General features: G+C 41.3%; 1 protein-coding gene across 4 annotated transcripts in view; it reads left to right on the forward strand.

Moving 5' to 3' along the window:
- The window catches only part of CHCHD6 (coiled-coil-helix-coiled-coil-helix domain containing 6), a 110,082-nt gene that overhangs the window by 4,961 nt on the left and 77,360 nt on the right, over positions 1-27,761 (forward strand). For 2 of the 4 annotated variants that reach the window (XM_010390093.3, XM_010390096.4), the window contains exon 5: positions 26,729-26,749. The exons of the other annotated variants lie outside the window; for them this stretch is intronic. In XM_010390093.3, the coding sequence (XP_010388395.1) occupies positions 26,729-26,749 (21 nt within the window). The remainder of the gene's footprint in view (positions 1-26,728; positions 26,750-27,761) is intronic. 4 annotated transcript variants of the gene reach the window in all.

Genomic DNA, 27,761 nt, shown 5'->3' on the forward strand with positions numbered 1-27,761 from the left:
TTGTTCTTGCCCAGTGGGCAGATTTACTTTTGGGGACTTCTTGCTGCAGCTTTTACTATTAGTCAGGCACCTTGGTGTTGCTGAGATGACCCATTGGGTTGCTGTCATACCAGTGCTGAGAAGAGCAATGCTGGAGGCAGAAGTACAGTGAGATGAGGCTGAGTAGAGAAAAAGGCTTCTATCAATCACTGCACTACACTGGGATTGTCATTGGTGCTTAATATTCACACGATACTATTTTATATTGTTTTCTTTTACATACTGCCATTCCTGTGGCAATGGTGTACTGCCTGTATGCAGTGCAGAGTCTCACTGGAGCTGCCACTTTCTCCTGACCTGCAGTGGTGCCAGGGGGTGATGGTGAGGTGAGACCATGCTTGCCACAGTGAGATCAAACTGCCCATTCATTTAGACTGTGCTATTAAAACTTTATTGAGAGAACTAGACCAAGAGAATTCTCTTTGCCTGGTGCATACTGAAAGGATGGTTTAGTGAAAGGACAGGGTGGAGTATGGATAGTCTTTATTGTGGTTTTTCCATGCTGATCTGTAGCTCAATCAGTCTGTGCTAGATTTAAATGAAGAATCTTTCTATGAGGTTTGGGGGGTTTTTCTGTATGTTGAATGCTAACAGGCCTGGCTTACCCAGGCAAAATGTGAAGCATTTTGAGGTCATAACATAAAGATATTTTTGGGGACTGAATAAATAAAATTTATATAAGAATAGCCATAGTCATTCAAAGAAAAGGTCATTATAGCTGTAGTCCGTCTCTGATAGTGATCCCTAGCAGCTGCTAATGGAGAGCATGAGAATAGAGCTGGTATATAACAGTATTTTCCACCTATACCCTTGCAAATTCTGCTGTTCTGAGCAAGAGGTTGTATTTTCACTTTGGTGCTTGACAGTCTTTAAGGAAATTGTCTTCTGTGAGTTGGTCTGTTTGTGGTTTTGGACTCGATTGTACTTTGTCTCCATGATAAAATTTGTATATGATTGGATTGGTAGGTGTCTTGAGATTGCTCTCCTAGATGGATATAACTTGTGAATGGCTGCTGTGTCACAGAACATACCCTCTTGGCAGATTGTATCCTGACCATGGGGTGTTGCATCATTGGTGAGCTTCAGAGCAGTGATGTCTGAGGCAGGTGACTGCTGCTCCCCTGCAAGAGACATCTGGGTCTGCAGGTGCAGTATTAACTCTCTTTTCACTAGAAGGAGAATATGCTCTCCATGAGTGCAATTAACTGCCTTCTGTAAGAGCAAGGGGAAGAAGCTGGCGGATTTATTGTCCAATCTAAAGATGTGGCTTTGCTGAAAGTAGAGCCCTGCCCTCCTGCAATGAGATGGAGTGTAATCCTGGAGAAATGTGACTAGCAGAGTCATGCAATATTTGTGAAATGCAAAGAGAGCACCTCTAAAATGAGTTGAGACCTGACTGCTTACATACAAAAGGTGTTCTATTACCTGAATTAGCTTTTAATCCTGTGGTATTGCATACCCAGATATTACATACTTGATGCTCTTTAAAAATCTGATCAGGGTCCCCTTGTGATAAATAGTGACCACGGTGTGTTAGCCCAGAATGTGGTGCAAGAATGAGAAACTGTTAAATTTCATTGCTCTTTAACTATCTCTTCATCAGTCATAAATTTACAATCCTTAAGAAATGGAATAGTCTAGTCTGTCCTTGCAAAGATGAGGGCAGAGCTATTATTTGTCAGCTTCTAGATATCTTCCTAAACAGGAACTCTTTGGCCAGACTTAAATTATTGGGATCCCTATCAGACTTGCTTTATCTCAGTTACAGTTTCCTTCTGGGCACAGTTACCTTATTGTATTGACTCAATCCTACTCAAACCGCATCTGTCCTTTGTCTTCTCATATTATCTTCCTTTATTATGAACAGGGCTTGAGTGTTCCTTGCTCTTCTGTTTTTTAGCCCCAGCAAATGGGGCAAATACTGGATATGAGCTGCTCATCCATGTCTTGTGTCAGCCTTCTCTTTCAGGTAGAAGATAGTAGTGGAATTCAAGGTACCTAGTGGTAACCCAGGCGCAGATAGCAGTGGAGATTATCTCCTTACATTTATAAAGGAGAAACTTCCAGGGTTGTTTTTGTTGTTGTTGTGACCTATTAGGGAAGTGAGATTAAAAATGGGGCAACTCCCATGAAAGAAATAACAAATGAATAATTTGCTTCTAGCAGCACTTAATTTGATAAAAATTGAAAGTCATGCCACATATAGTTAGAAAGTTTATTTATTTTTTGGTATTTGCAGGAAGATCTTGAGCTGCCCTGTGCCCTTAACATGTCAATATATCAGTGATTAGTAGCCCTCTCTTGTACTGCTGTCTGCAGCAGTGCTGGAACATTCTCCTGTAACCATACCACTTGTATAAATCCAAGTACCATAGCTGTATTTTGAAGTGATTTCATTTTGATTGTGTTGAATGTTGCTTGTCATTTAATCTGTTCTTTATGGTTTTCACTCACTGACTTTTATTATTGGAAATATTGCTATGAGCCCTTCAGTGTTATTATATAGTGCGCACAAAGAGAGGGTGGACTAGAATTAACCTTTGATATGGAACTTGTTGTCAGCTTCTGGGCCCAGTTACTTGATTGTTTATGGGGCAGGGTGCAGATTAAAACTTACTGTTATTTTATTGTGGTTTGCGTGTTTTGTTTTGCTAATTTTTTTCTCCTTGAAGTGTACTGGTTTCAAGAGGGATTTAGAGATAAGTACCTGGGTGCTGTTCTACATTTTTGTCTTGATCTTTCTTTTTCTTTTAACGACTTTGAACAAGGTACTTAGCTTCTAGATACCTTAGGTTTTGAGAAAAACTCCTTACAGCTTAGTTTAAGAAGCAAAACAGCTCTGTAAGTAATAGTGCAGCATTCACTTTCCTATTTGAGTGAATATGGCTTTTTGACTAACCCTGGGGACTGGCTCAAATGGAAGTAGTCTGCTAAGCTGCTGTAGAAGAATTCTCCCCAATTTGTGTTAGAGATAATATGTTTTGTTTGTTTGGACAGCACTGCAGGATCATGGTGCTGACTGGACTCTTTGAATAATTTAATGCTGTGGGTACTTACAACACAACAAGGATTTTATGTACAGTACTTCAGAGCAAGGCCTGGGGTGTTTAACTAATGCTGGTGGCGTGCGTTGTGTAATGTGAAATACCCAAGAATTAGCACAGCTATCTTTAAATCCTTTTCTATTTCTAGCATGAGGAACTTGCAAAGTTGTCAGTCAAGTTATTTAATTGCTTCACTGTGTTGTGAATAGTCTCACCATTCCCCTATACCAGAAGTCTTTTCCTTTTTCATTTCCAGTTAATCAAAACGTCTTCTCAGTTCTTTCGGGTTTCTTTTCTTTTTTTTCCTGCTTCCTACCAATAAAGGAAACTTTGCAAGCAAAGCTGCTCTTTTTCCCCCTTTTTGCTTTTGTAATCTCTGAAGGTTGAGCAGCATGTGGCAGCATTTGCATTGGGAGCCTCTTGGAGCCAGTGACTCTCTGCCTGATGGTTTTTGCTGAAACCTTTAAGACAAATCAATGTGGAATGGGAATGGATAAAAGCAGAAGCTGGGGAGGGGGAAATAAACGCGATTAAGCGAAGACATCTCATTACTACTCGAGAAAGGGAGGATTATAACTTATAAAATAGGAGGATCTCATTTAGAGGCCATGTGCACTTGTGTTATCAGGACAGAGGGAGAGCAAATAGAATAAATGAAATTAATACTTTGAAAAGAAGCATTACCCGGATTTGAGAATTGAACTAATATGATTTGTGCAAAGCCCTGAAGTTCTTATCTCCCCATTTAATACCCCTAGGATAATGGCTTTGTCAGAGTTATTGACCAAAAGTCGTTGTCTTCCTTCTCACTTTGAAAGAATGAGTTCAGAAGTGGGGTGATGGTAGGACAGACTTTGCACTGTGACCAGCTGTTTCAGACAAGACTGGTGGGCACTGGTTGCTGCGTGAAAACAGACTGGGCACAGAATTCCTAAATTGCTGGGAAACTTTATCCAGCTGTCCATGATGGACGGCTTGCTATTCCTAGTGTTTCTGATCATGCCTGCCCACTGGCTTGCTGGATGGCAACCTTTGCTTCCTGCTGGTTCCAGCATTGGGCTGTTGTGACTAGCGTGGCTTGAGTTATGGGCATGGAAGGAAATACAAGGATATGGGTTTGTCTCTGGTTGTTCCAGTAGCTGATTACAATTGGTCATAGGCTGTTGAATTCCTTCAGATGATTTCTTGCCCGGGTATAATCTCTTTGTTTTTCAGAGCCTCTCATCTCCTCTTCTTGATTCAGAAAAGATGGGCTGAAGGAAAAATGCGTGACTGGGAATGCCTTTGATCAAGCAGTGGGTTTTGATAGGGGTGTCACCTTATGAATGTGGCATTCTGAACTCTTGGGCTTTGCTGTGGCATACTTTGAACACTTCCACCCTTGGTTTAGCGTATACTGGGGCTGCTGACATTTTAACTCATGTGTTTTCTTCTTCATTTCAAATAATGTGAAGGTAAAACTGCTTAAAATCGCTGAAAACAGCGTGAACAGCCAATTTATAGGCTGGTACAATGGAGGAGAATTTTGGTGTTAGGGAGTGAACAGATGTTTTCTTTTTCACTTTGTAGGGATGGAGGAATGATCCAATCAGCCCATTTGTGGAAAGTTTCCTTTATATTTCTGGTAATTGATGAAGCTTTAAGTGAATCTTGTCGGGTTTTTTGCTGTGAATTGCCCACTGTTGTTGATCAGTGTCAGCTGTAGATGCAGCTGAGCTAGTACTGAAGATTGTTTTAGGAAGGTTGCTGAACATGATTTAGTTTAAGGCTTTCATTTACTTTGTGATAAGCTGGGGATCAGCTTCATCCTGGCTGGTTAGCCGTAGGTAAGCATTCCTAGATTAACTGGGGTTTTGTTGTGTGTAATCTCCTATCGTTGTGACAAGCTGTAGCGACCGGATGAGGCCCAGCAGTAGCACGGTGTTTGTTGGAACTGTGACAGCATGGAGCCATCAGTGAAGTGACACTGCTGGTTTTGAGGTCAGGCCTCTATTGTCAAAACTTGTCTTTTTTTTCCTCCCTGTTTATTTGAGTTGATGTGATGAAAGGTATTGTCTCCGTGAGCTTTGCATTATGGTTTGGAAACTGCTCACCTCAGGGACAGTTTAGTTGGTCCTGTCAGCTCTACAGCTAAAGTGCAGCACACTGAGCTGAACCTTTCCCTTTCTAAAGTTGTAAACCTGTGTGTAGGAAATGGGTTGGTTCTGGAAGGAGACATGGCTAACACATGAGGTTTGGTGTTTCCTGGCCTTGTATTTTCTGTAAATATTTCTTGATTGAAGTTTTTTATGGGCGAGGCAGAAAACATTGATTGAAATCTGAAAGTATGCAGGCTTGTTTTAAGTACTAGTGCAAAATTAGGAAAAAGCCCGTTCAGCTTGATTCTCATTGATGTTGCAGCTGTTAGCAACAGGTATCTACATATGTTTATGAAAGATACCTTTTTTATGTCTTCTTTAGAAGATGAGTGGTGCGTTTAGTTATTAGAACCTTCATTCCTACCTACAGTGTGGGTGGCACCAGTTGTGACAGCACCTCCTTGTGAAGATGGTTTGCTCTGGTTTGGCTCTTTGCAGAGCATTCATGGACTGTGTGTCAGACACCCAGATCTGCCCTCGGTGCCTGCAGAACCAGGTCCTAACTAGGTTAGCAAGGGTGGCAGTATCTTGGGCTGGAAGTTGCCGTGCAGTTTTTGACTGCTCTCACTAATTGACAGCTAATTCTTTCACTAATTGAAGAAAGCTGCCTTTTAAATATGTTGATACAAATGAAAAGATGTATTTTTAGGTTTGAGTCTTAATGATTTGTTACCAAATGTTGCAAGCTATTGACAGTGGGATTTAAATAGCTTCAGTCCTTGTGCCTTGTATCCCACTCATTCTTGCTGTGTGAGCTTCAGACACTTTCCCAGACTTTCTGCTGAAGAAAATATATTAGTGTGTGGAGACTTTAGAGTTAGTGGTCTGTTATTCTATAGTCTCAGAACATCCCTCCTTTTCCCTACAAATGGGCTCCTCTTTGTCTGCTACCTTCTACTATAAAACTGGGTATATTTCTTCAGTGAAAGAATTACTTAGTGAAACCATTAAAACATTAAACATTTAAGGAATCCCTATAGAAAATAATATTGAAGTGTTAAATGATGGACTTTGGAAAGGTTTGCATTAAATTTAAGCTTGGCATGGTGAGGATCTACATGTCTTCTACCTCCCACAAGCTAATAACTTTTGGTCTCTGGAGCATCAGTGAGGTCTAAATTTAACTAAAGCAATTTTAGAGAATGTGCACTACAATAAAGGCAGAAAGTGGAAACACAGCCAACGCAAAAGAGAACCTCCTCTTCCCTTGAGGGAAGGAGAAGGTGTTATCTGGTTAAGGGTAAGATTCTGCCTATGTACTACTTATTTTCCTGCTTCTGCTGCTGTGATTTGTCAGACATTTATAGCATTTTTTTAACAACTTCCAATTTCTGCAGCTAGTCTTTTATCTCCTGACTGAAGGTTAATTTGTGTTTGGAGAGTTTTTGCAGATTTCAGCAGCCGATGGTCGCTTGAGCTTCTCATTTTTGTAGTCTCTTGAGCTAAGAGACCTTATCACAAGGTTGGCCTTTTTTAAAATCCAACAGCTGCAACAAATTGAAGCTGTCTGCGGTGCTGCCTACTTCCCCTGTCTTGCCTTCAATTTTCCATGCCCGTATTTCACACCTTTTTTTTTTTTGTCTACCAAGTTTATATGCTCCACAGAAACTTCTTCACGATTCATTTGTTCTGACTTAGGGTTACTGTAAAGCCATTTCATCATTTAAGAAGTAAAAGATAAGATTAGCCTTCATTTTCCACTATGTATAACTACAAAATATTCAATTCATAAGGAAATAGGAGAATAGTATATTGCTATTTTTCTGTGACTGGTCCAGCAAAGCTGGTACTGAGTGTTCATATTCTGCTGTCAGACTGCTGTGGAGTAGTAGAATTCTGCTCTGATTTATAGCTTATTGAGGGGGCCATAAGCAGCACAAGACAGGCCCAAAGGCCATTCTGTATCTAGCTGTTCCATGGATCACCACCTCCTCCATGCGCTATGGTGTCCCAGTTGGAATCTCTACATTCCACCCCTTCATCCACGTACAGTTTACCTTTCTAAAGCACAGGTAAATTACAGATTAAATTAGCAAGATGTTCAGCTAATAGGAGGATTCCTGATGGGCTGGAGTGTGTCTGTGTGGTAGCACCTGTCAGTGCACAGCACAACTGGTGGGTATTGCAGTGGGTTCCCATACGCCAGCTGCTCATGGTAACACGTGGGCTTCTCAAGCTGCGAGAGCCAGGCCCAACAGAGCAGGTGTGTCCTGGTCAAGATCATGTTTCCTCATGATCTTCCACAAGTCCCAGTACAAAAGGCTTTGTTGGATCATACTAATAGATCAAACTGAGTCTAAATAGTATGGTCTGAGTAAGCAAAATAAACACTGATATAACTTTTTATTTCTCACTTTAAAGAAAAGTTAAAGTGAGCTGAAACAAAGATTAAATTTCACTGAGGTTTTTTCTGGTTTGTTTATTCCCTCTGTTACAGTTGGGCATCCTCAAACCTGCCCCAATTTGCTGATGTTTGTTTTAGTTCCTGCTTGCTTCCTTCTTTCTCTCTCCATCTTTTACTTTCCCAAAGCTGCAGGACGGTTTTCTCCTGCTGCCTCTCCTTGTTGTTGGTGTTATCAGGCACGTGTGCAGCGGCTGAGATTGCAAACGCTGCTGTTCTCTGGGATTCTAAGCATCAGACAATGTTTTACACGGCGTCCCATTCTCTAGCTGGCTGGTTGGACATGATGTTGGTACCTTATCTTCACGCTGACACACACTGGACATTAATAGAAATACATTGCTGAGGCACATGTGTGGAATTTCAAGCAGCCTTTCTAGCTGTGCTTTAGATAGTCTATTGTGTGCTTAACCTCTTGGAAGAGGTTTTGATGAGAAACGCGTGATGTTAACTCTTGGGCGGCTGGGTGGACTCTCCCAGAGTTCCTTATTATTGTCAGCATAATATCCTCCTAATTGAACTCTGCTTATCTGTTTTGGAGTTTCAGCAGTTCTAAACCTTTCTATGACCAGTATTCCTCCTTCCTAATGCAAATTTTTGGGGAAGAAATAGCTGTGTTTTGCACATGAGGATGAGGTAGGAAATGTGTTGCTGCAGAGGGAGCTGAGCTGCCAGCACCCTTGTGTAGCTTTGTCTAAAGTCTGTCCCTGTATTATTTTTGGCTCTCTGGTTGCCGTACATCAACTAAAAAAATGACCTGGATGCAGCTGCTTCTATTTGCCAGGAATTCTTTTTGCTTTTGGAGCACATCAGAATTTTTATTGTTTCCTTTGTATTGTATCTGTATACTTTCTCTGCTTGTTTGCTATGACCATCTGCAATTATCTATATTATTTATGAGTGCTGAGTAAAACATGATGGAAAGTAGCTTCTTAAAAGGGACTGTACTAAGGGAAAGGAAATGAGCTGATGACTTTGATTTTTAGACAATGAAAATAGAACACCTGCAACTTGTGAGGGAGGGAAGGAATTAGAGTTAGCTGGATTTCTTTTTCCTGCCTGTGCATTACATTGGGGGTTTAGAGACTTTTTAGCCTTGAAGACTTTGTGATAATGGGCAAACTTGAAGGATGATACAGTAGGAATCGAGTAAAAATTGATCAAACAGACTGAGCAGGGTTATGTATAATTACTGTCCAAAAGAAAAAAGCTTAAGAAAAGTTTAATACTTACTTGAATAGAACATTAGACTAAGGATACATTTGTTAAATAACCGGTGCTCTTCCAGTTAGGACTGAGCTTGCCATGTACATTCACTGCATCTTCAGCCTAATTCTTTTGCTGTGGAAAAAGTGGTTCACTGTCTGGCAGATGATTTCAAGCCCCTTTATTTTTTCAAACATACAGGTTCACGTCTCTTCTTCTCCCTTCTCTCTGTCCTCTGAGCAGAATGGATTTGTTCCTTGGTTCATCTTGCTATAGCTGTAATTGGCACTGTCAAGCTGAAACTCTGACTGCCCCTCCCTCCCCCGGCTTCCAAACTCCCAATACACAAAAGGTGCTTTACAAAAGCTGTTCCCTTCCCAGCTGCGGACCTGAGAAATCACTCATTTTTGTGTTTTCATATGATATGCTCTCCTAGTTTAACAGCTGAATGTGGAAAAAGGGAGATTGGAAATAAAAATATGTTAAAAAATAACAAACCCTCAAAACCAACAAACCACACAAAGCAGCACCCTGAAAAAAACCCAAATCAGAAAAACTCCCCACAAAGCAATAACAATAACAGCAATCACTATATCAGCTGAAAATAAGCTTGCATGTTTCTTAAACCCTTTTTCCTAATTTTTCAGCGTAAAAGAATTTTGTTTCAAGTACAAAACTCGAAAAAGCATGAGAGCTTTAAACTGCAAAGCCAGCCACAATTTTAAAGATAATGAACGTCAGTCCAGCCTACAGTTTTCTATCATTTAAAAAGTTATCTCCCCAGACGCTGTGCTGTTTCCTCTTCAAGACTCAGCATTTTGCAGTGTAATTTTTCAAAGCTTTGTGTTACTGAAGGTTATCATAGGGTTCTGTTAAAAACCTGCTTGCCTGTGATTTCCTGTTAAACAGTGATCTGCAAAAAGAGGTGGTTCCCTGGTCAAGTAAGAATTTGATACCATTCCTTTCCTGGGAATAGAAGTGGGATGCATCAACTCCCTTTCCCATCTGATGGCTGTTCAGAAGCCGCCTCTCAGGTCACTGCCCTTGTTCCAAATCATGCTGAATGTGTAAATGCAGCCTTGAAGCTGTTGCCAACCATTTGCATTTTCTTTTTTTTAGACTAGTTTAGAAGTAGTCTATCAAATTTCATGCATCTGGTGTAAAAATCAGTTTTCTTTGTAATTAATCTAGGTGGAGTGTCAGTTTGTGCCCAGATTAAGTGGGGACCATTAGCTGTGCTTCTGCTCCAATGTCATCCTGCCATAGCAGGCTTTTTTGAGCTTAATAAGCAATATAGTAAGATACCTGGAGGGAGAGGAGCTCTAATGGTCTTAGCTGCCATTCTCCTCTGTGTGGATGGAACTAATGTGGTTGGTAAGTATTTCCCTGCCTCAGGCCTTGCAAGTGCAGGTTGCTCCCTTAGGAAAAAAAGTAGCTCAAGGTGTACCATGGGTGTTCTTCAGGTGTGATTGAACCAGCTAGACAGAAGAGATTTCCTCGAGCGTAGAGGAATTTTAATCCCCCATAATTTCAGTGTTTTACTGTGAAGTATCTTGGTGAGCAGGTAATGGTAAGATAATAGGTTTTTCTGACCACGTCCACATGCAAGCTTAGGAAAAGTTCTAGCTTGTTGTTTGCATATCTGTTTAGAAGTTATATTTACTTTTTGTACAAGAAATGTATCTTACTGGGCATTCTAAAGCTGTAGCAGAAGTTCACATGTTTACAAGAAGGGGTAGAACTTTCATATGATCAGCCTGATTTCTTCTAGTTGCTCTTTGCCCAGCAGATGTTGCTGTTGAGCTTGGTTAGGCCTCACTGTGCAGCTCATAGAATCATCTGCCTATTTTAAGAGCTATGATGCAGAGTGATTGGGAGCTAAGTTTCCTCCTTGATAATTCATGTCATCTACTGGTAAGTCAATACACTGTCCAGAAGCTTAAGGTACATCTTGTGCGGGCGCATGTGTAAATAAATAAATGATATTAGAATGTCTTTTTTGACCCATACATTATGTTTTTCACTTCATTACTGACTCTGAATTCTTATGAAACTTTCTGCTTTCATTTGCAAAGCAGTTTTGATAGCTTGATTTCTATAATTATTTTGAGGGAGGGTGTTTTTTGGCTATTCAAGTGAGCCTTTAAAATGTGGTGGTGCAAAGGGAGTCTGATAAACAATCCATAAACAGAATATCCTCATTAATAATCTCTTTGAATGTAGGATCTGGGAAAATCTATCACCTGCCTCATGCAGAATCTAGGAGATGAATTATATTTCTTATTTGGGGTCAAACCCACTGCTAAGTCCAGCAGCTGCTCTGTGTATTGATCTTGCAGACTTTGTGCTCTGCTCCGCAGTTCTTTGGGATGTGATTCTCGTTGCAATACCCTTATTTTGGAACTAAAATGTTTTTAATGTGATCTCGGTTGCCTGCCAGCAATGATGCCTTTGCTGAGTTCATACTTTTTTCCAGCAGCATCGAGAGCACTTGGAAAGCAGCAGTGAGTATATTCCTGAAGGTGGCACTGAAGGGACACCCATGAAGGCTCCTTTCCAGGGGTGGAGCGGGAGCTGCTGAGCCCTCAAATTGCTTGCATACCAATGAAATGTCTCAAAGTTTTTGCTTATTTGTTTTTGTTCTGACTCTAGGTTCTCCAGGAGTTACCATAATATTTTTCAGGATGAATTTACGCTAAGTTTTTGAAGTTCATCGCTTTCTACAGAAATTGTAGAATCACAGAATGGTTTGGACTGGAAAGGACCCTAAGGATCATCTAATTTCAACCATCCTGCCATGGGCAGGAATGCCATTCTCTAGATCAGATTGCTCAGGGCCCCATCCAACCTGGCCTTGAATGCTTCCAAGAATGGGGCATCCACAGCTTCTCTGGACAACCTGTTGCAGTGCTTCATCACCCTCTGAGTAATGAATTTCTCCCTAACATCTAATCTAAACCTGCCCTCTTTCAATTTAAAAACATTGCCCCTTGTCTGTCATCATTTGGAGTTGTGAGGCCACTGTGTGCTGAAGTAATTTACAAACTGCTTCTGCCTTTATTTTCTGACCATGCTGCTTGGGGCTCACTTTCCTGCTTAATGCATAGATCTAGAACTTGTGATATTGCTGCATGTTCATGCTGCAGAGGGGAGGACAAGTTTGTTGTGAAGACAGTGCAGGTTTTCACACAAATGGTGTGGTATGTCCTCAGCCACCTCGGATTTCTCTTTCTTCTTAAGCTCTCTTGTTGGTTTCTAGTAGTGTTTCTTGGAGGGGTAGATAACAGCTGTTGAGGGCAAGTTTGGTTTTGGAAGTGGTTGAAGAAAGTGGCAGATGCTGTCCTAATGACATCTCATGTTTGCTATCAAAAGGGAGATTGCTGCCTCCATTCCTCAGATCCTCTTTAGGATTCCCTGATTTGACCTACACCCTGGCCTTCTAATGAGATACTGCCTTCCAAAGCCTGCTTTGTAAAAAATTCCTATTACATCTGTGTCTCTTTGGCTTTGACTATCTGCAGTCAGTCTGTGTAGACTGAGAAGGCCCATAGTGGAAAAAAAAAGGAGTTTCTCTCAGCAAAAGTTTGAAATGTATCTGCAGTGCTTTTGTAAAGGTAGTTTTTCAGGTCAGTCTTCACTGATATGGGAAGTTTCTGACTGATTTGAGTAATTTGGAGCTTAAAACATGAAGATGATCTAGCTGGCCTTGGCTGAAATGAATTATTGGTTTTAGCACACAGTCTTCTCTTGAGAGAGAAGCTGGTGGTTGTCTGGAATTCCTGCGGATTCTTAGGCAGGAGATTTGTATCTTTTCATCTGTTTTCAAGAAGGAGAAACAAGTTATAAAAACCACTTAAAGGTTCAGTTAAGAGTTATTCTGGCTGCATAACTGCCTCCCATAATAACTTTAATATGCATCATCCTGAAGCTCCTAATTGGCCCTGGTGTTGGCAGGGCTTTCAGACCCAGCAGAATCTCCAATGTTCAGCATCTTTTAGGAAGGAATGTAGCCAGGGAAGCACAAAAGATGAAATGGCTGCATTATAAATTCTGACTGACCTTGAGAGTCCTTGTTTTAATAAGCAGGAGGATGCTGTTGAAGCCATCTAGATGAGACCAGTGGTGGGAGCTGTGTGTAGGTGGGCAGTTGGTGAGGTGAGAGGAGCGGATGGAGAAAGGCTCGTGGGTTTGGTTGGAGGAGGTGGTTTCACTGAGGGCCATGTACCTACTTATCCTGTTGTTTCTGTTGCTGGTTGGAGTCTTGTCTGTACTGACACTAATTTTTTTTTTCTGATGGGTGCTTGTGGGGTTGGGCTGTGGTTTGAACTAACCCATTTTGTCAGAGCTGGTTTCTTTATTTAGGAAATTACCCCAGTCAGTTGTTCCTCTCTGCTTAGTGACTGCCTGGTCTCTGTGTGGGTGCTCATCAGAGAGATCAGAGCCTGACTGACTGGCAAGGTTGAAATTTTCCTTAGCTTCTCCTCTGCTCCCCTTTTACCTGGGTGGAGGTGGAAGCCTGCCAGGCTGTGCTGGGGTTGTGTGGTTTCTATGAAGGATGGAGAACTGTCATTCTCATTCTCCTGGGCTGTCAGTTGGACACCTTTTGCAGACCCTAAATTCCCTTTAAAACAAAGCATTTGGCTTAGTTTATTTCATTCCATTAAGTAATTTCACTGCTAATGCATAATTATCTACAGCAGTGACACTCGTCTATGCTTTAATTATCACAAAGCTGCACAACTCCCCCTCCCCCCTGCCTGGAAGTTGTCACTTGTGCAGGGTGGTTTTGCAGAGATAAGTGTGTAATACACGGCAGTGCTTTGGCTCTCACAATACTCAGACAGTTGCTGATTGCTAAATGTAGGCAATAGAAGAGGCAAGGATTTTGGTTTTCTATTAGTGGTTTTTATCCATGTGGAGTGAGAGACGTTGGGAAGGAAAAAGCTTATCAAAGCTTCATAATACTGGCTTGAAGATAAAGATGTGAGCAAGTGCTGATTGGAGGCATCAAGCTTATAGGTGTTAGGAAAATTTGTAAGCATAAGTATTTGTTTTTCTTTTGAAGAAGTGCAAGAAATGAAACATCACTGATCCTGGGCAGCAGCCCGAGAGCCCTGTTTGTGTTTAAGGAAGATTATTTGTATTTTTTTTCCCCTCCCCTTCCCTGCTTTGTTACTGACTCTTTTTGATAAACACCCTCTCAGAGTGCAGAAGAACCCAGTAAAAATTATTGATCCAGCCAGTCATTGTGAGGAAATATAACAGAGATTCAGGGTATTTACTCCTGAATTGGGAGAAGATGCATACTTGAGTGAAATACCTGCTGTTTCTTAACACCACACACTTGTGTGTTAAGGAGTGATTTTGTTAAAGGAGAGGACAAGGTCAGCCTGATCTGAGTAGAGGTTATGTGGGCAGTTTGATACTTGTGTCATTGAAAGGTAAAGGTCTGTTTGGGAATAAAGTGATCTATAAAAGATTTCTAAACCCTTGCAAAATGAAGGCAGAAAAAGCCGGAGGGGGCTCATAATTGTGCTTCTCTAGTTTCACAAATCTGGGAGAACTGGGTTGGAGACACCTCATTTAACTTGCAATGATGCGCTGAGGTTTGTGGATGAAGAACACCTGGAGCCTGTGTCAAAAAGAGAGCAAATCTTGAGAGGGACCTGATAGAAATGAGGATGGTATGAGGAAGCAAACCATATGTATTATCTTATAATAGATGGAAATGAGGCCATTTGTTGGTGTTATCTGCTGGCAGAGATGTTCTGCCAACCACCTTTGTTTGGCACTCTGGCCAAGATGTGCAGTATGTAATTGTGCTCCAGCTTATATCCTGACTGAATTCTTAGGATTGAAATTACATTTTTTCATGTACAAAAGCATTGAATTTTTTTCCTTTGTATTGTTATGATGAAGGCAATTTTTGGTTGCTGACTGTCAGGAATGAGGAAGGGAGGACTATACAGCTTGTGTTACAACATGCATCCTCAGTCTCTACTGCACCTGGCTGGCAGCAGTGGCACCTGTTTGAGCAAGATTCCTTTGGCCTAGAAGTATGTGGTATATTTGCTTTGGCCCAAGGACATAGTGTTAAGTACGTCACTTGAAGACCTCGCAGCTTGCTAAGCTCTAAATCTTACCATCAGTCTCATACTTGTGTTCTGTGGTACTTACCACTCAGATAAGTAGACTGGCACAATATGGTGGTCAGTTTGGCTTTCATCCTCTCAGGAAGAACTGTACTTCCTAAAGAGGTTATATACTCACCCTACAGTAATTTAGTCTTGGACCTTTCTTTCTGGGAACCTGAACATGATTGACAAATTTCCAAATGTGTCTTCTCTAAATGCTATTGGTTCAAATACCTTTCACATCAGGCCATGGGTACTCACACAGAAAGAAAGAATTTAAAGTGACAGAACTCATATCCAGAACAGTTGTTGTGTTTTTGGTTTTGTTTACAACTTGCCTGAAAATCTTTCCACGGAAGTAAACCCTGACTTAGTGGCTTTTCTGACTCATCTGATAAAATCCACTTGCTTGGTTTGATGTTTCCATCATCTGCCTATGTTATCTGATTCTCTGGACCTGTGTTCTCACCTTTGTAACTCACTTTCCAAGTAAGAATGGGATAAGATGTCACTCTTAAAAAAATTAATTTGGTTTATGCAAAGATACAGGGGAGAACAGGGAGATGAGGAGAGCTTCATGATGGAGGTGATGGAGTTCCATTGCCTCACTCTTGGCTGACATGAGTGAGGTGCAATGTGGAAAGAGCTTTCCTTATCCACATGGCAAGGGAGATTGGTTGGTCATTGTAGGGGGACTGCTGCAGAAAAGGGTGGGCAAATTATCCCAATGGGGCACGCATGGGAGAAAACATAGTAACAAACCCCATGAGCCTGGGGTTGGGGTAAGAGGGGGCACAGCACTTCTTGGCTTTGTGCACATGTGATGCTTCTGCCTCCTGTGAGTTTGTTGGCAGGTGTGGAGAGAAAAGATCCCAGCCTGGAAAGTCAGCCACCAGTGTGGCTGATGATTAATTGCCCTTTTTAAATTGCAATTATGTCAGTCACAGAACCTGTGAATATTAATTCTGGATTTGCTGCTTGAAAAAGTGAGTGCTGATGAGACGGGTCCATTTTACTGATGTCTCAGAAGTGGGTAAGCGCTGCAGCCAGTAGTTATTACTGAAAAGAAAGGCTGCTGTGACTCTTAGCTTTGCTTTGTATCTGTCTTGCATCTTCTTTTCCAGTCTTTCTGTTCCCTTCTTCAGAATCCTCTCAGTGCTTACACTGGATTTTCCACACTGAAGGTAGAAGGTGGCAGGGTGACACCCAGAGTGAGTTAATCACTGCAAGCAATATGAGTTACCTGGGTTTGGTGGATGGCTTTCCACCCTTGCTGCTGCTTCCTGAATCCCTTAGAGACTTCAGAATGAAACAGGGATTGCTTTTTTGCTGCTCCAGCTCTTTCCCTTCATCTCAAATGTGTGTAACCATTCATTCCATTATACTAGGATCTTTTGAGATAATTCTCTGATTGTGCCCTGTTGGAAGGATATTAACAGGCAAGCATCAGTACACCATGACTGTTTTCCTTTCAGTAATCTGCTCGAATATATGGATGATGAAAATCTTGGTTTCTTCTGTGGTTTGGGTCTCTCTTATCAGTCCTGATCTTGTCTAGTCTTTCCTGCATGAATCAGGACAAATTGTTGCATCTTGCTTGTGCTTTAGTTTTCTTGGAATAATAGTTATCTCAAAAAGTGTTGTCATGTGTTGATTTTCACTGAGATCTTTGAAGGTGAATAGTATGGTATGTTTTTAGAAAACAAAAATAAAGCCCCTCAGAACCCTCTGGTGGTTTTCTATGCTTTTTTTTTTTTAAAGATTTGTCTTTCATTTAAAGCTTTTCCAAGTTTTCAATTATAAGCGACTTTAAATACCTAGTTATTTCATTGTTTGCTTGTGGGGTTGGTATATGCTGAGTTATTAAACTGACTTACGATTTGTAAGAAACAGAATTAGATGGTGGAAGTTGCACAAAAGTTGTCTCCCCTGTTTGTTCTTCTTTTAGTTCTACATTTTGTGTTGTTTGTATAAGTTGATTGTTTCCTGAAAATTTTTCAGAATGGAGGCATTAAAGATCTGGAAGTGTTGGGCATGTGAATGTGAACTAATTACTTCAGTTGATGGCTGTAGTTAATGTCCTACTGAATTAAAGGCACTATGTGATAACCCCTTCAAATGCAAGGGGTGTGACTTGCAGGCAACAGGGGGGCTCTTGCAGTTCTGTGTCAGACTGCCAGGGAAAGGCTAGAGGAGAATTAGATGCAGCAGAGAATAAAACCCAGTATTTTCAGTTTTTGCTTGGTGTGGTCCTTTGCTGGAAGAAAGGCCTCTAGCAGGCAGTTAAGTATATTTTGGTAGAGACTTGTTACCAGCCTGGGTCGGCTGGTAACGACAGCAGGCCTAGGACAACAGGTTCAGTGCTTCACTCTGGCTTTTCTGTTTGCCCCATTCTTCAGCTTTTATAATTTAATGATAAATCACTTGTTTTCATCTGACCCTTTCATTTTGGAAGGCTCCAAGCAATCTTGTATGGCTACTGTTGCCCTTTGAGGTGAAAATGAAGCATTTTGTTTTATGAAACCAGGATGTTGAATAGACAGCGCTTTCACAACCAAGTTAGCTTTTTGACACTAGTTCTTGTGGGTGTTATTTTTATCTTCCTTCCTGTTTCCCTGATGCGCTTTGTCTTTACCCTGGTGTAGGAACTGCTTTGTCCAGTGCTTAGCTGATGGCATCTAAGCATGGTTGTCACATGAGGAAGTGATCATTTTCATGACTGCTCTGAAGAGGTGTCAGAACTGCCAGCACCCCTGGCTTCCCAAACTGCCATTTACTGGTACAGAGTCTGCCCTTAGTAACTTGTTGGGAAAATGCAGAGTTTTCAGTAATATCTGGCTGATACAGAAGTTTCCATTGCATTGAAGGAGTAGAGAAATCAAAAGCTTCAACCTCTACTTCTATTTGGGTAGTGTCTGTTTTCCCCAAAAATGCTTTGAAAGCTTTGTTTTGTTATCAGGAATTGAGCTTTAGTTTCATGTTGCTTGTCCTTAGGATAATATTCCCTAGTTAAATGGGGACTCTGAACACTGATTTTAATTAATTGAAGTAGTTCTGAAATACATATTTTTTGTTCTTAAATTGTTTCAGTAGGATTTGTTTCTGTAGGACTGTAGCAGCACACATTGCAAACTCTCCCTACAAGACGCTGCCAAGACACTCTCTGTTTTAGGTGGCACCTGACAGACAAGTCCGAAGCCTGCTGCTCAATGGTATGAGGTGTGTACACTCCTTCTGTTGACACAAGGTGCAGGTATCAACTCTTCTTCAAGAAATGCCAAGGAAAAGTCATGTTTAAAGACTGTGTAGGATTAGAGGTGATTTCTGTCTTTAAAAATATGTCTAATTATCCCTCACAGGGGAATGGTATGATACTCCAGTGATTTATCTTGAAAAAGAGTTTAAGCATATCAGGTTAGCAACTAGAGGTGTGCATTCAGAAAGTTAAGGTGTTTTGGAACAGAATGGGCTGATTATCACCATCATGTCAGTAGTTTCAATTTTTGGGGACTGAGAATGGAAACTAAAACTTGCAATGGCTCTTTGTCTTGTAAGAGAGAAAGATTTGGCTGTAACTTGTACTGTGACTTGAGAGATCAACCAGTGTTGTGGAAAGGTTGGGAGGAGAAGGGAGTCTGCTTTTGTGTGTTGGTACCCTACTTAGTGTGTGCATGTTTCTTCCCCAACATCATGTTAGTAGACCTTGTCCTTTTTTCTTGGCAATTCCAGTGTTTGTGAGTTCAAGGTAGGCTTTTCTTCCTTGGGGGCTGTGGTCTGAAAAGGATCCTGCACTTACAGCTCGAGCTCTGTGACCGGCATGAGGAGGAAGGTGGGGATGGAGGACGGTGACTTCAGCTGCTGCCTGTCTCATTTGTGTCAATGTAAAGAGCTTTACAGAGACAAGTAATATTTTGCAATTGAGTTTCTCTTTTAAAGACACTCTGATGCTAATGTTGATTTAATAAGGTTCTCTCGTTCTCTCTCCTTGCTTAATTTGAAACGTCTAATTTTGTGCTTCACAGTTCTGCACACAGAATTAGTGAGGCAAGAGGAGCCGGAGGCAGGAGGAGCAGAGTGCCACACCAGAAGTTGCCAGGGGAGATTGATTCAATAGAGTGAAAAGGTGCAAAAGGTTATGTGTCCACGGTTCAGAACAACGTGATGGTGGTACTAATGAGAAGGAGAGCTTGATCCTTTAAAATGTTTTAAGATCTCTGTGAGTCTGTATAACCAACATTAAATGGAAAAGGGAGCATTAGAGTGTTGGTTTCTTTGAGTGGATTTTTCTTTTGATTTTATATGTATGTAATATATAATATATGACAGGCAGGAAGGATAATATTCTGAGATAAATAGACATTTTAAGGTTTTTATTTTAAAGGTTGTTTTGCTAAGTGTGGCATTTATTTTCAGAAATGTTGAGAGGTTATGAGAGATTGTGAATTTGATCTGGCTAATTTATTTTGGCTGAACCTGAATGTGTATTTTTCCTGCTAGAATTTTATGCTTGTGGAATAAGCTATTGACATCCATGGACATTTAATTCCTTTGTCCTGGGGATAAATGTAGACTCCCCAAAACCACAGTGCCAAAAGATTATCTAAAATATTGTACAAATAATAGTGGTAGTGAAAGCTTTTTCTTTGCCTCCTGCTTTGTTACTGTGCCTTTCCTCTTCCTCATAGGAAACCACTCCTATTCAATGGAGTTAATGCTTAATTTGCCTCTTGCTTGAGTTGGATGACAGTTCTTCACACAACTGAGTGGACAGTGTAAAAGGAGTACAAGATGTGTTCAGCTTAGTTTTATGATAAGCTGCCAACATGTTTCTTTGAAAACCTCATTAAATTGCAATTAAATGCACAGGAAAATAACCCAGGCCATTTCAGTGAATACTTGATAGATGAGTTTGTGGTTTTCAGTGCCAGCCAGGGGCATGATCTGCTTCTTGCAGTTGGAGCTCAGTGAAAGCTTTGGTGAAGTCTGACCACAGAATCACCAGAAAACAGCTACCAGCACTGGAAGCTGTCTGTGGACGATGATCCTCTGCCTGGGTTTCTTTCATGCCCTTGGTCAGAGAGAAGTATCTGCTTCCTGATTAAAACCATGTATAAGACCCCCCCCTCCCTTTCTTCTCACATTGTTTCTGGTAATAGGACCTGCACTTTGGCCAGTTGCTTCTGCTGAATTTGATAGCTAACACTGGATTCTGCAGAGTTATCTCAAACACTTGGCTGGGGAGTGCACTTGACCAAGCAGGCCTGCATAGGGAATGAAGCTTTAGGCCTAACTGTTAATACAGATTCTCAAAAAAGCCTGAGCCTGCCTTCGAGGGTTTCTTTTCTGCTGACTTCCAATGCCTATAGTGACTAGTCTCCAGGAATATTTATCAGATCATTTTCCTGTCTGGTTATTTCCAGTCTATTGCACTGGTCAACTTATTTGATCAATAAATCAATCAACAGGTTCTTAAAATTACTTTCACTGACTTTGGAGGTGTAGTATTCAAAAGGAGGCTACAGAAAATAAATGATTGTATGTACCCCAACTATAATTACAGAGCAAACAGAGTGGAGATATGCTTGTAAATATTATCTGCTACAATAAATATAGCAATCTGTCTTTAGGGTTCTATGACACTGTGTTGGATTGACTCTTTAAATCTGCAAACTCACGAAGCATGAGTCTTGGCTCTCTCAGGTCATCTGACTGCTATATTTAGATCATACCCTATTTTAAAGCTAAATTTCAAGCTTCTTGCTTTTGATTAAAAGGTCCAGAAATAAATACTTCTCTGGTTCCTCAGCATGCAACGTAATTTTTGAGCTTCAGGAGCTTCACTGACAGCAAAATGTTTTCTTTTCCTAAGGGAAGTTTCTCAAGCTGTTTAACTCTTCCTGCTGCACCCAGTCTCTGCCACCTTCTTCTCGACAACAGCAAGACCTGGTTTGTGATCCTTGTTGGTAGACTTCCAGGTACTGCTCCTTCATAGAAAGAGAGAATGCTCTCCCCCCACCCTGAATTTTCCAAGCCATCTGCCTTAAACAAGAGTGTCTTGCACTGCCCAGTAAATGGTCGTTGAATCAGGTTTGAATTCTTGTAGTTTTTAGAAACATTAAGCACTTGCACAGTGGGAAAACTGCTCTTTGCAAATTGTCCTATCAAATGGAAATCAAAATTTTGCTGGCAGTGGCATAGATTTGTGAGTTGCTCTTGATACAATCATGCCCTAGAGATTGCAATGTAAAAATAAAGAATACAGTTTTACAATAGCCTGAAATCCTTGTTGCTGAATCTACAGTCTTCTTTTTGCAGATGATTTCATTATGATATACTCGGACTTCATTAAAAGATGCAACCTTGCAGCGTTTTCTCTTATCGCAGCCCTGAGAGGAGCCGAGAGTGTGGGCGTTTGAGAGCCAGTATATTCTCTTCCTAAAACACACAGTGGGTTGCAAGGGCTTTGGAAGCAAGAATCAGAGTCTCTAGTGGACATTTTGTCTGTAGCTCAAAACCACAACTTAATTGGCAGCCTTTTCATAACACTGACTGTGGCCTAGGATGTAGGGAATGCTGCAGGTAAAGATCAAGGTAGGTTTTACAGAATTGGTTGTAGGGAAATTCAGTGCATGTTGCCTGTGTGTCTTAATTGATTGGAGAAAATGAGGGAGATTGAGATCAAGTTCCTCACTTCTATGCTTTTCATTTCCTGGGCAGTCTCTGATTATTCTTTCCATGTGTTTTTACTTCATAGGTAACACCTTACTACAAGTATGGTTATGTATGTGTACTACCCTAGACCATTTATTTTGAGTCCCCTATGCTTTGTGTGGTCCTTTCAGTAAGGCTTTGGAATCCACGTGATTTATACTGAATGTTAATTACTGCGTGTCTTTCCCACATGCATCTTGGCAAGTTGGTAGCTTGGAATCTGCCCCCCAGAATCATACTGACCCTGCAAGGCTGTGTAAAGTGTGCTTTGTGTACATCTGGGATGAAAGAGCAGGCAAAAGAGGAAAATTTACAAGGCTGTCAAAGGGGTAAAAACAAACTGTGTTGTTTGAAAGTGCACCTGATTCTCCACCTGCCAAAGAATTTCATAGACAGACAGAGGATGCATGACCGTGGCTGAAGGCTTTCAAGAATTTTCTTAAGTATGTAATTAAGATAGTTTCTGTATTAAAAAGCAGCCCCAAAGTCAACTGCATTTCTTTTAAACTGTGTAGTATTTGAGATAATAACTTTTAAATTAAAAAAAAATTAGGTTTCTAATCTGGTGGCAGGAAATTTGTGTTCTTTCTGCTATGCTAACCTGTATCCATTGGCTGGTGCCTATAAATATCTGTTTTTTTCAGAGGCAGGTAGAAATTCCATGTAGTGTCTGAGAGCAAATGTGGGAAGGGAATTCCTTCTGAACACACAGGGTTCATGATTTTTACTGCTTGGAGGCACATGGGTTGGTTATGAATGCCGTCTTGATCTTTTTCAAAACAGTGGTTGTGTGTGAGGTACTATGTTTGACTCGGAAGCTAATATATTTGGTATTTAAGAATCTGGCAAGAGAGAGCTCTGTCCCCATATGCAGGCAGAGCAATGAGACTGGGATGTAGGCATGCATAACTGTTATTTCCCCCCGTCTGTCCTATCCCTAGAAAGCCATATGCCACCCTTAGGCTGGTGTAATGGGAGTCTGCATTAATGATTATGAGCTAGAAATAATCCAAGAAGAGTTGAGTGGCCTTTGTTTCTAGCTTTACAAGAAATACCTCATTGACTCAGTAGGGTCTGAAATATGTTCTGGGATAGAAAGTCATAATACAGAATTTCATTATGCCCTTTCTTGAAGTTTTGGTTGCTGGTTTGTTTTTCTTGTTCTAAATTGGTCAAGGACTTGAAGATTCTTAAGTCTAATAGGCAGAGTAGGAATTTAAGCAAGAAGGTAAAAATTTAGGATGAGTTGTTGACTCACCTGCTATGAGAAATAAGCATCTTGAGCATACATCTCTAGAGAACCTACACTCTGCAAGATTTCTAAAACCATTGAATGCCTTGTCTGTTGGCAGCCTACAAAATGAAAACTGTATGTATGCATGTATAGAAGTGGTGATGGGAAGAGGAGAATGTGGAAATGGGCTGGAGTACTAAAGCAAGCAATGAAAGCAGATGGTTTACTTTGGATGTTATAAAGTAGGTTTCTCTTAATTTTGTTTTAAATGAAAACCATCAACGGTCAGCATTGCAAACCTATTTGTAGCAGTGCCATAAGTATTAGGATGCAGTTGTCCCTGAATCATAGAAGGGCAAAGGTTTTTTTGGCTGCTTCCCATCTTAATGTTTGCAGAATTGTGTATGGTCTGTATACATCAAAGTTAAGCAATTTCATCACAGCCTTTCCTCAGAATTGATTGCTGTTCAGTCTCTTCCTTCTCCCTCTCCATTGTCAGTTGGTTACATCTCAGACTCTCATTACATTTAATATTGATACTCCTTCAATTTTTCACTAAACTGGAAGAGTTGAAGAGTCTGGAGTGGATACTGAATGTCTAGATATATTCTTTAAATACTTGAATTCCTATCATTATGGACCATGATAAATTTAGAGCTGGATTATTGCTTTAAGAAGAAATGACTGTTTGCTCATTCAGTGATGAAGTCTGGTCATCAAGATGTTGGAATATATGCTGCAGAGCTCTTCAGATACTGATATGAGTGCAAAAGTTGTTGCCAACAGCTGTCTTGGGTTTTGGGCACCTGCTGCCTCTCATTTCTCGCATCTCCCACTCTATCTTCCACTCCCGAAGCTGGCAGTGCCCCTAAAAATACTTTGTGTGGAGTTCTTAAATAGGAGATCTCTACCAAGCTGGTAGTCTGGATTCCTGAGTCATTGGTCACACTGCAGTGAAATCTGTTCTGTGACAAAGTTATTGACTATGGCAAGGAAATGGACTTTAGGGGGAAGCTGGTTCCAGTCAGGTTACAAAGGCATTGTCCTTCCAAAGGTCGCTGCCCTGTGCTGATCCCTTCCTCCTTCCCCACCAATCACAGAACTGCATTTTGATTGTTCACTGCCGTTTTTACATTTCCCCACACTGTGACAGACTTGAGTGGTGTGCATGATGTGTAAGGGTGATGCAGTGTATGAATCTGGGAGAAGTTGCAGGGAATTGCCCTTATGAGTGAAATACTAATTTGGTGCTGTCTTCTTGATTCCATTGGAAGTTGGACTGTTGATACGTATGTGGGAAGGCATCCCCTGCCTGTATAATGAATGCTCAGATGTGAAATTTTCAGAAGCACAGATGTATTACTCACATAGTTCCCATATCCAGCCAGTGTCTTCTCCAAGTGCCTGTATGAATCCCTAGGACAGAGGTTGCTGGTTTGGCCTGAGATCCTGTCTCTGTAACCTTTTGCTTCTGATACAGTTAGGAGGAATATCTTGATTGGGTTTTGACCTCAAACGATTAAGTCCAGTATTTATTCTTGTTCCTGTGGTTGCTGTCCAGTGGGTTACCTGGAAGAGAAAAAAACCATTTTCAGCAGAAGAGTCCAGAAGTATTGACCAAGGGTGTTGAAAGATGACTTGTATCCCAGGGCTAGAATTATAAAACTCATGAGCTGCCATCTGGGAGTTGGAAATGAAGCTCACTTAGGGAGCAAGGAAACCAGATACTGCTCATTTCTTAAACAGATTGCTTAGACTTTGAAAATATAAATGGACAGGCTGTGTCTCTTGTTATCAAAACTGGTAAATGCAGGTCTGCAAAGAGATCTTGGCACATGCTTGGAAGTTAGCAAAACTTAAACCAGTAGCCCTCTTCAGTTTTCCTTTTTGTATTATTTATTAGTGTATTTTATTTAGTCAGGGTTTTTTTTCCAATGCAGCAATATGTCCTACTGTGTTTACACATTTTAATTTTCCTGTTTCCATTCAGTTAAGTGTATCTATTCCTATTCTTGGAGTAATAATTTTCCCCCCTTCTGAAGGTTGACAGAATTAGAGGCTTTGGCAGTGCCTGCAGAAGAGATGCTCTGTGATTAGTAACAGTGTTACATTCTCTAAAACCCTAATTCTGCTGCTGTCCATTGTATCGTTTGGGGCGCATATTGGTGATAGGGCTGGTTCCTTCTCCTTGCTCTCTCTTCTCAGCCCCTGTCCAGTGCCACTGAGTAAGTACCTTGTGTTTATTTTGTCATGCAAGTGTTTGTCCACCAGGAATGTGTCAGTTCACGGCTCAGGCACTCAAGGATGACAGAGGTACATCCAGTAAAGAGTTAGTGGTGTGCCTGACCTACCTGCTGGAATAATAGCAGGCACCATGAAGAGTGCTGTGTTCCTCCTGTCCATCTGCTGAGGATGGACAGACTTGCAATTGCTAAAATGTGAGAACAAAACGAAGTGCATCTGTCCTGACTGTAAAAATCATCAGGAAGAAAAATGTTATTCAAATCAGGCTTCTGTCAAGATTGGTCAGTGATGACCAGTAAACACCTGTTGTGTATTGGTTTGTTTGGCCAAGGACTCGATGCTGCTATGTCAAACCTGTCTGCAGAAAGGGTGGAATTGGCTTCCCTCAGCTGAAATGTAGATGTTCAGTTCCAGCCCTCTGAGCTGGTGCAAAGGATGAGGATGGACGACACACATATCTGATGACACATCATCCCTCAGTTGCCTGAAGTAGTCACTCTCTGCCATTAAAATGATGGCAGATCCCATAAAAATATTACCTTCCACCGTCTGCTCCCTCTAGCAGTGAACTATGACCAGGAGGAAAGTTCCTTGTGCCCTGTCAACTCCCCTCAAATAAATAATCATAATAAAAAAGGCCAGCCATTCTGAAGTTCCTGCTTAGCCAATGTGCTGCTGATTGAAGGTAGCCCTGAGAGGCAGGGAACACTTGCAGCCCTTGACAGCAAATGAGAGCTGTGCGTGCCTCATAAATGCCTTGGCTTCAAAAGGAGGTGGTTATGGGCATGAAATGTTTATCATCTTGTACTCGCTTTGCTGCTGCTGGGTTACTGTGTAAGTAAAAAGTAGTAACAAGTGAAGAAGAGGCAATACTGCAACCTGTTTTATCTGGGTCTCTGCACACTTAAATAGGCTTGTGGACAAAAGAAGGTGCGGGTGGAGGCAGCTTGGCTTTGACAGAGGTTTGGACTGTGCCCTGAAGAGATTTTCAGTTGCCTGTGAAGGGGAATCTGGTTGGGAATCTAATCAGTCAACCGGCTTTCTGTTAGGAATCACTCTTTGAAATTGTCCTTGGAAGATGACTTGCAACGTAGGTCAGCTTGTGCATTCAAAAACACCCTTTAAGAGATTTCATGTTCTTGGCATGTAATTGGAAGCAGCACAGTTGTTGACCACCTCCTTTTGAGTCTGCCCAGCATTGCCACGTTCACTGGTGCATGTTGTGTATCAGCATCTCTAACATTGTGCAACACCTTGCATGGCTCCCTGGAACTGGCTGTTTCCCAGCTGCCTTTGCTTAGCTCCCGCCCTAGATGGGGGTCCCGCAGGAGGCTGTGGGGGCTTTGCTTTGGTTTTGGTTTAGGGGGTGCATGTGCTTTTGTTTTGCTTTAACAGCACAGTTCCCAACAGGGGACAGCACTGCCTTGCTTAAGATGCTTGTCATTTTAAAGGAACTTTTCTAAACTTGTCATCCTAAAAGCTGTATTGCACAGCAGCAGGCGGCCTCCATAAATCACCGAGTTCTCTTTTTCTGCTCTTTCCCTTCCTTTCTATCTTGCGCTCTCTTTTTTTCCAAGCCTGTGGATTTGGACGCCTGGGTAAGCTCTCTTTTTTGTCTGGATCTTGCTTATTCCAAGTGTCATGTTGTTACTGCGCGCGTACGGATTGTTATTGCTGAGCACAGATGCAGGATTTTATTTTCTGTCATTACATTTTAAAAGGTGTTCAGCTAGAAAATTGCATATTATTTCCTCCATAAAGATTTTCACTGGTTCCTTTTGTGTAGCTTACAGCTGCTGAAACCAAACTTGATCTGGTGATGTATATTGTTGGCTAAGAGAGTAGCAGAAACAGGAGGAAATGAAGGTTATACCAGTATTGCTTTTTAAGGCTATGAGTTGCATCTGGTTTCTAAAATAGAACCTGGTCACCTGCCTTCAACAGAATGAGAGGTAGGACAAAAAGCCAGTGATTTTGTAGGCCTTGTGTGTCTGGAATAGCGATTGCAGGCAGCTCCTCGGTAATGGTGATATTTCTGCTGATGCCAGTGGAGGCTGAGTCAAGGCTCTCCCATGGCTACTTGCCTGGTACAAGCCTCCCTGTAAAGTTCTGCTATTCAGTCTTGGGCATGAAGTACACAAATTGCCTCTTACTATTTCAGTGCTGCCCTTTCAGCTCTGCCATTCCCTTTAGACTTGGCCAGGAACATGCCAGCCAGCTAATTTTGGAGTTAGCTCTGATCTTTAGTGAATTGCTATCAATTCCATCTTCTCATCTTGGAGTCCTTAATAGCATTTGTTTTTCTCCCCTGCCACCTGGACTGCTACCAGGACTGGAAGAGACTTGGGAAAGCACGAGGTATTAGAATTTGCAGTTGTGAAGTGTGGCAAGCTGAGGTGCCCAGCCATAACATCTCTGCTGTGCTGCTGCAGAGATGTAACTGCTTACCTTTTAGGGAAGCTGATAACTCCTCTCAGCAGAGACAGGATGATGTAGAAACTAGGCATTTGATAGACTGCAGAACCTTTCCTTTATCCTTGTAGCGTATTTCCCTGGATTGCTTCTGACTGATTATCTAGGCATCATCTTGCTAGTTTGTCTGTGAGTGGT

This window comes from Corvus cornix, chromosome 12 (assembly GCF_000738735.6).
Source record: "Corvus cornix cornix isolate S_Up_H32 chromosome 12, ASM73873v5, whole genome shotgun sequence".
Classification (NCBI taxonomy): domain Eukaryota; kingdom Metazoa; phylum Chordata; class Aves; order Passeriformes; family Corvidae; genus Corvus; species Corvus cornix.